Raw genomic sequence first — 8,892 nt, 5'->3', positions numbered from 1 at the left:
TCTTTTCTAGTGGACGTGTAACATTCATCAGTAAAATACGTTACCTGATTAAAGTGGGATTGAACTAGGCATTCATAAACAACTGATAACAGGAAATCCTTAAACCTTGGAAGTTAAACACCATACATCTAAATAATCCATAGGTTGAAAAAGAAATCTCAAGGAATAAGGAATTATTTTGGACTGAATGGAAAATATTTGGTATGTAAACCATTTTATTCAGTGGTTATAAAAAAGCTTTCTCTGCCTCTACTGAAACTACCCTTGAGGACAGACTCTAAAGTAGCAAATCATTTCTTGCAATTGCCCTCAATTTCTATGAAATAGCTGTACCGCTAGACCTTTTTAGAAATACATGTAATTTTCAGCATATCTAACTAATTTTAAAAAGCATTAAGACAGTTTCAAGTTTTGGTTCTCTTTTTCTGACATAAAGGATCAACCATATTGTAATGCATTTGAAATGGAATTTCCTGTTTCAACTACAGATTAATCTTTGTCAAGAGTTGCATAGGAGCTGCTACATCTATGTTGCACAATACTTCCCCCAACTGCGCTGTGCATGTCAACTGTGTGATTTTTAGGATTTCAGTTTGGAAGAGACAGATGATACACATTGTTTTATAAAGTTTAATTCAATATTGTCCTCTTAGATCAGCATTCCATTTCTTTCTGATTTTTAGTTTTCCTTATTTAAACCTTGTGGTTCATTTGTCTAACCATTGCAAAAAGATATTTGTTTAAACTAATGGTTTGTGTGTAGTCATTATTTAATTTAAAAAAAAGGCAGGACACACAGGAGTGCATAAATATGAGAGGCACAGGGGAAAGGTCAAAGGGTAGGGAGGGGAGGAGACTGGGTTAGGGTTGGAGACGGTAAACGGGGAGTGAAACCAAATGTACACGTAATGTTGAATGTAAAACAAGCTTTTAAAATAAAGATTAAAAAAAGGATTATAAAGCTAATGCCTAAAATTCATATGAACATATTTAGTATTTGGTGTCACCAGGGGGTTTGACTATTATAACCTGTTCTGTTGGAGGCCATAACAGACATTAGCTTTGTCCTTCATTATTCACACATAAAGACTTTAGAATGGGATTCCCTACAGCATTGTGACTGGGCTGAACACTCAGGAGATGGCAATAAAAGGAATTACTTCATTTTCATTTTCAAATGAAACAGTCTTCATAGCAGACCTTGACAAAATAGGTACTGCCCTAGCCATGGAATTCAGTCATTCGCTTAGGCCTTGTCTTCCTAAACATAAGGCATTTAGGAAGTTGGTTATTCTACTCAGTACCTTGATGTAATGGTCCAATGTCATTTAAAATGTACCAATTAAATTGACCCCTGCCTCTTTCCCACTGCTTGGCAGTGGTGTTGACACAGTTATGATGGTTAATATTCTAGGAAACCAAAATCAAATTCAAAATGGTCTTGACCACTAAAAAATTACATTTAAAATAGAGTAAAATGAAAGACTTTAGATATTATACATATAGATAAAGAACAGTAAAAGTATGGGAAAAAAGGAAGCTTTACCTCTGACCTTTCTCATTGAGTCACTAAGCCTTTGGAGATGCAGAAATGACTTGGGCAGTCATAGTGGAACAGTGAAGGAACTGCTGCCCCCCACCCTGCCCCACCCTGCCCCACCCCTCTACACAAGGGTAACCAGTCCCAGCCCCTTTCCTTCCCTGGTTTATACCCTCGTGGTTCCATCTGCGGTGACTTTACATCCACAGTGCTTACCTCTACGGTTTCTGCACGTAATTGGCCTGACGGTATCTGCTTGTGCTGTCTTACCTCCCCCAATATCCCATTATTACTGTACCAATTCTCTTACTCTTCTTTTTAATCCAGTCTCCAGATCCTGGTGTCTAATTAGAGCTAACAACAGTATAAAAGAAAGATCCTGTAGGATCTGAATAGGAACTATCAAATATATTGTTATGAGGGGAAAAGAAAGGAACAATAAAAACCCAATTCCATTCTATTAAGAGGAATTATTATTTAACATTAGGAGCTCTGGTGGTGTAGTGTCTAAGGCACTTGACTGCTAACCAGAAGGTTGATGGTTCAAACCCACCAGCCACTCCTCAGAAGGAAGATTGGGCAATTTACTTCCATAGAGATACCGCCTCAGAAACCCAAGGAGGGGTCGCTATGATCGGAGACAACTCCACAGCACATAACAACAACAACACAACATCATCATTTAATATCTAACATGGAGTCTTACTTTTACATGCTACATTAAAACAATCATCTCACACTAACACTTCCTATGTGCTGGGAGCTTCTAAACAGTGTACCTGTTGAACACATTTTATCCTCACGGCTATACTAAGAGGTAAGGTCCTGTGAGTAATCCATTTGACAGGTAAAGTTGATCAGGAATCAGATGAGTATCGTGCTTGGTCATAGGATACTTTAGCAAGGGCCAGAACTGAGTTTTAAACCCAGGTCTCTTGACACCATATCCAGAGTTCAAGTCCCTGTTAGGGTGGTTTTCACAATCACGTAAGAGAATATTCTTTAAAATTTCCACTCACTGTTGTGAGATTGCCATGGAGGGGATGGGATAAAGTGCATTGATTGATGAAGTGTCCTTTTTCCTTGTGCAGTATGAACCCAGAGGACCTGGTCGGCCCTTGTACCAAAGAAGAATCTCGTCCAGCTCAGTGCAGCCTTGTTCTGAAGAAGTAAGCGCTCCTCAAGACAGTCTTGCTCAGTGTAAAGAGCTTCAGGACCATAATCACCAACCTTCTTTCAGCTTTTCCTCCCCGGAATCCTGGGTGAACGCCACCTCATCAGCCCCCTACCAGAACATTCCATGCAATGGATCCAGCAGGGCAGCTCAGCCCAGAGAGTGGATAGGTAAGGCAGGCTTGGCGCATTGCCGGAGCACTCTCGTTTTGAGTCCTTTGCTCCTGAACGTTTCTGGAGTTTTTCTTTACCATCCTGCCCTCCCACCAGTTTGTATTACTAATCTTGAATGGTGTTTACTATGCATAGCTCATGGAGTGCCTCAGGCAGACAGATTTGGTGTAGGATTGTATTGGTTTCGTTTTTATGGTCTGGAAGGTAAGTAAGGATCTCTGGCAGTATAGTGGTTAAAGCATTTGGCTGCTAACCAAAAGCCCAGTAGTTCAAACCCACCAACAACTCCACAGAAGAAGGAGGAGGCGCTTTGCTTCTGTAAAAAAGTACAGCCTCAGAAACCCAATAGGGGTCACTATGAGAATCAACTCAATGGCATTGAGTTTGGCTTTTTGTAGGGGGTTTGGAAGGTAAGTAGATTCATTCATATTTGATCATTTTGAATTAGGACTAAATGGAAAAAATAGTGAAACTTAAAAATATAGCTAAGTGGATAGAATCACTTTTGCTTGGAGAAAGTTTTTTTCTGTTTGTTTGTTTGCTTGTTTTTTCCCCAGGATTGGGGTGGGAGTTGGTTAGGTTAATACTAACCAGTTTACAAGGATTTGTTGTCAATGAAGCTGATAATTTGCCACATAATATTAGTTTGGCCATGAGACTCAAAAAACTCACTGCCGACGAGTTGGATCCGACTCATTGGATTTCCAAGGCGGTATTGCTATCAAAGTAGATTCCCCATCTTCCGAGGAGTGGCTGGTGCGTTTGAACTGCCAGCCTTCTGGTTAGCAGTCAAATGCCTTAGGCACTACACCACTAGGGCTCCATGAGAGAGACCAGGAAATTCTAACATTTTGAAATTTATAATCTGTGTGTTTTATTCTTTGTATTCCAACAAACTAAGAAGTCCAGAAATCCATGACTAAAGAGGGGGGAAAAAAAAAAAAAAAGGCATAGCAAGGGATGAAACTGGACAGGCACGCTAACCTTGTCTCCTGGTAGTCTTTTCCTTTAGCCTTGACCGTGACTGCACGTCTGTCTTTCCTTTGTCCCCTCTTTTTTTCATGTTGAATGTAAAGAAACAAACCATATTATTGGAGTTCTTTAATCTCCTATTCTTTATAGGCTATAGACGTTGATCTTTGCAACCGAGTCTGTGATCTTTGTGTGGTGAATTTCTGTCCTGGTAGCATCAGCCTTTGTATTTGAAATTAATTTTGTTCTTCTTTAGAATGTGAATTCATTGCGTCTGTAACTGACCCATTTTTTTTTTAACGTATTTCTTATATTTTTAGAACAATGGAGTAGGACAAAAAAAAAGTTAAGAAATACTTGGTTTTGTTTCTTGGCAAGAGATATTATCAATTTAATCTTTTAAACAGTCATTAGTACCTACTGTATATAAGCTGGAGCCCTCGTCGTGCAGTGGTTAAACAGCACGGCTGCTAACCGAGAGGGTGACAGTTGGAACTCACCAGCCTCTCTCCAGGAGAAAGACGGGTCACTGTGCTTCTGTAAAGGTTTACAACCCTGGAAACCCTAATGGGGCAGTTCTACTCTGACCTAACAGGCTCACTTAAATCGGAATTGACTTGACAGCAGTGCTTTTTTATGTGTGTGCTGCTATATTTTGCTTGGGATTACTCTGTCATTTTAGAGGCCTGACAAGTATCAAAATGATGAGCCATTTTCCCCACGTTCCCTTTGCTGTGCGCTCAGAACTCCTTTTCCACTCACTGGCATTCATTTGGCCCTTGACATGTGCCACTTCCATGGCTATTTAACCATGTGTATTACTTCCACAATGAAATCATGAGGTCAGTGAGGGCCACTCTCAGCAACCTTGTGCCTAGCACAGCACTGAATATATATATAGTAAGTGCTCAATAAATATTTGTTGAATTGAATTGAGATGGTTATGTCAGGTTTTGGAAAGAGAAATGAGCAGATTCCAGATAAGAGAAAAATAGGAAAATAGGGATGAGCATGATTCACCAAGACCTGTCTAACTATGTGGATAGTCTGGTGAGAACATCTAGAATTTGTTTGTCTGGGAGGAGGCAGGGAGGAAAATAATGAAGGAGAATTTAGAATGGCAGACAGTATAATGCATTATAGAGCCATAATAACTAAAACAGGCCTAGTACAGAAATAGACACAGTTCATTGGAAAACCCAGAGACAGATTCAGGTGTTCAAAAGAATTTAGTAAATCGTAAAGAAGGATCAGCATGGAAAAGATAGCTTATTCAATAAATGATACTGGTTCAGATCTCTAACTCATTCAGAGGAAAGACAAACAAATGAGTAAAATTATATCTTTTCCTTAAAAAATTACAGATAGATAAAAGATCTTAATCAAAAGCATGCAATTATAAAAGATTTGTTGTCGTTGTTGTTATGTGCCATTGAGTCATACCTGACTCATGGCGACCCCTCCTTGGGTTTCCGAAGTGGTATCACTACAGAAGTAGATTGCCCAACCTTCCTTCCAAGGAGTGGCTGGTGGGTTTGAACCGCCAGCCTTCTGGTCAGGAGTCAAGTGCCTTAGGCACTACGCCACCAGAGCTCCTCCTACCTAAGGAAATAGTTGTGAATATTTAGGAATATTTATTTATAATAATATCCAATCTATAAAACTGAAAATTTGACAGTAATACAAATTTCTAAAAATGAGAGATTATTTAAATAAGTTTTGAAGTACAAATAGTCTGCCAGTTATAGACATCCCCCTTACAGGGAACTGCTTCTTGCCCTGTAATGCAGGGCTTCAGGCTGGTTCTGTCACGGTCAATGAAGTGAAAAGGAACAGACCTAAATTTTCACAATTTGGATGATTTGTCACAGTAACCGGAATGGGAAAAATTACAGGTCGAAGCCTTGGAGTAAGAGACTCAGAAGAGACATAGTGAGCCTTTGAGGAGCCTGCTGTGGGAGACTGAATTATTGCCAAGACTGTGGAGAGCTACTAAGGCTTTGAAACAATTGAGTCATGGCCGACAGATGTAAGGGCAGCATGCGCATTGCACAGCAACCACATTTCTTGCACTTTGGATTTTGACCCATGTAGGAAACGGGCAGTGGTACCTCACTTAAAGAGATGGCCAACTGCACAGTGACACCCATTCCCAGAGGTGTCATTGGCCACCATCTTTGAACAAGGCACCACTGCTCATTTCCTACTTGGGTCAACACCCCAAAGCACAAGAGATTTGGTTGCTGTGAAATGTGTATGCTGCCCTTGTGTTCAGCCATGGCTGAACTGTTTTGAACTGGCTCAGAGCCCTGAAAGCCCCACACATTCGAGCAGTGCAGTTGGCCACCGTCTTCAAGTGGAATGCTGCCATCTTGGAGTTTCCTCAGCCACAGTTGAGCCTGAAAGAGCTGGTTGGAAACCTTTGAAATAATTGAAACAACCCTTACTTGCAACAAAATTCTTTTTTTGTTAAACCTTTTTAGTGTGATTTGGGTGAAAGTTTACAGAGCAAATTGGTTTTCCATCCAACAGTTCATACACATTTTGCTTCATGGCATTGATTACAGTCCCCACAATATAACAGTACTCTTCCCACTTCCACGCTGTGTTCACCATTTCTGTTCATACGTCTTTCCCATCCCAGCCAACCTTGGAGTGTTATCACTGGGCAAGTGCTTCCCTTTTGACCTTGTGATTGGTTGTTCTAAGGAGTACATACCTCTCTGGTTTTAATGTTCACCTTATCATATAGGCCTGTCTGTTGTTTAGCTGAAAGTTGAGCCATGGAGAGAGTTTGATTCCAGGCTTAAAGGGTGTCTAAGGGCCATAGTCTCAGGGGTCACAACAGAATCGTCATCACGAATCACCTGCAGTTGCTGTACATGCAGCTTTTAAATCATTAAAAAGCCTTCGAGCCTTTTCTTGCACTAAACTACGGCTAAGTAAGAACTGTATGCACTTACCTACAAATTCTTAAAGACACAAGAACATGTCCCATTTGTAACCTCAGGACTGCCTGTTGTTGTTGTTTGCCGTTGAGTCAGACCCGACTCATAACTACCCCTCCTTGGGTTTCTGAGGCAGTATCACTACAGAAGTAGATTGCCCAACCTTCCTTCAGAGGAGGGGCTGGTAGGTTTGAACTGCCAGCCTTCTGGTTAGCAGTCAAGTGCCTTAAGCACTGTGCTACCAGAGCTCCTCAGGACTGCCTGTACTCTGTGTTAAATGATGTGCATGGGAGAAAATACACCAAATTTAGGCTTCTGTTTGGTATTTGGGAAAATGAATTTTCATCTCTGGACTTTTCTGTAATTTCTAAATTATCCCTAATGAATATATGTATTATGCTTACAAGCCAATAAAATTTTACTGAAATTTTTAAGAGATTGGGAACAAAAGCAGTATTTGACAACAAACTATAATAGATTTAGTGGGCAATAAAATCGGTGTGGAAGGATGGAGTCAAATTTTAAAGACCTTTAAAGTGAAGCCAATTAAAGGAAATGATGTGAAGTGGTTTACTTTTTTTTCCTGACCCACCTCATTTCATAGTCACTTAATATATACTACAAGAAAGGGTAGCATTTTTAACAAATAGAATCCATGCTACTATTACTTAGGTTGGTATAATAATAAGAGCTCTTTTGACCAGAAGTCTGCATATACAGCTAAGTTTTATTTAAGAAAATGCCCATTTTCAAACTCAGAGCAGGTAATATTATATTAATATGATAGAACATAACATAATATATAATATTAATATAACAGTTAATATGATGACTAGTAAGAAGTACGATTGTACAAATCATTTTCTTTTTCAGCAAGCCTTCCAATGTGACCCTTTGTTCTTAGGTCCGCTGTTCCAGTTCACATGGTTAATTATTTCGTGAGCACGTTTGTAAGATAGAGATATTTGTTGAGATGTGTTGTCATTTCAACACATCATGTGGTAGAAGTCTGTTCTTGTGGCTGTACTGTCACTGAATGTGCCAATATGTGAGAACCAATTACAACACCCTGGGTTAGTAACATGCGTGAGAATCACCGCTCACCTCCCCTTAAACCAGTGTTTCTGTTCTCCACTTTTAGCTCCTCCCAAGACTGTCAAAGCCCCTGAGGATCAAATGAAGTCTGAAAGCCTGGACCTGTCCAGTTCCTTCAACTATAACGTGCTGCAGCACCTTGGCCAGTTCCCACCCCTCATGCCCAACAAGCAGATCGCGGAGTCGGCCAACAGCAGTAGCCAGCAGAGCTGTGTGGGGAGCAAGCCCGCCATGTCCTATGCCAGCGCTCTGCGGGCCCCTCCCAAGCCCAGACCCCCGCCTGAGCAGACGAAGAAGAGTAGCGACCCTCTGTCTCTGTTCCAGGAACTTAGCCTGGGCAGCTCCTCAGGCAGCAATGGCTTTTACTCCTATTTTAAATAATCACTTTTTTTTCTTCACGGGAGAATGTTTTAATTTCTGTTTGTATCAATAGACGTAAGATAGTTGGACTTCATCTATAGATGCACAGTTCCCTTTGTTTTTAATATTAAATATGTTCTCACTTAATTGCTTTGCTGCTAGACTTGCAACTAATTTTTTAAAAGTATATTCCATTATTTTGCATTTTTGATGTGTCAGAATTTTGACAGCTTTTATGTAGAATAAAAAATATTTTTAAATTTGTGTATTGTTACATATGTTTGCATCAAGCTAGCAGCTAAGAGGTTAATTGTGCAACTATAAAAAAAAAAAAGAGAAAAGTTTGTCTAAAATGTATTTAAAAAGGAAAAAAAAATGTAAGTAGCATCTCCATTTATTCAATACTATTACCGTATGCTGGGTTTCTGTACCAGAAATGGCCAGTTGATGTACAAATGTATGTTATTTTTGCTTAAATTCATTTAAATTTTTTTAAAATAAAGGGGCAGCATCTTCTAAATACTTTAAGTTTTATCAGCTTTTTTTTTTTTTTTTTTGGTGACAGGATGCTGCGTTCTAAAACGTTCAGTTTCAGATTCTGCGTGATGTGCTGTTGTACTCTCCCTGCAC

At 39.8% G+C, this 8,892-nt stretch overlaps 1 protein-coding gene across 1 annotated transcript in view; it reads left to right on the top strand.

Annotated features, from left to right (window-relative positions):
• HELZ (helicase with zinc finger) overlaps positions 1-8,283 on the top strand; it is a 199,686-nt gene extending 191,403 nt beyond the window's left edge. The window contains exons 29-30 of the mRNA XM_042783553.1: positions 2,632-2,884; positions 7,949-8,283. Of these exons, the coding sequence (XP_042639487.1) occupies positions 2,632-2,884; positions 7,949-8,283 (588 nt within the window). The remainder of the gene's footprint in view (positions 1-2,631; positions 2,885-7,948) is intronic.
• The last annotated feature ends 609 nt before the right edge of the window (positions 8,284-8,892 follow it).

The sequence above is a fragment of the Orycteropus afer genome, unplaced genomic scaffold (genome assembly GCF_000298275.1).
Source record: "Orycteropus afer afer isolate SDZICR_OR568_19922 unplaced genomic scaffold, OryAfe1.0 scaffold00018, whole genome shotgun sequence".
Lineage (NCBI taxonomy): Eukaryota > Metazoa > Chordata > Mammalia > Tubulidentata > Orycteropodidae > Orycteropus > Orycteropus afer.
Note: the sequence above shows the minus strand (reverse complement) of the source record. Positions and strands in the feature narration are given on the sequence as shown.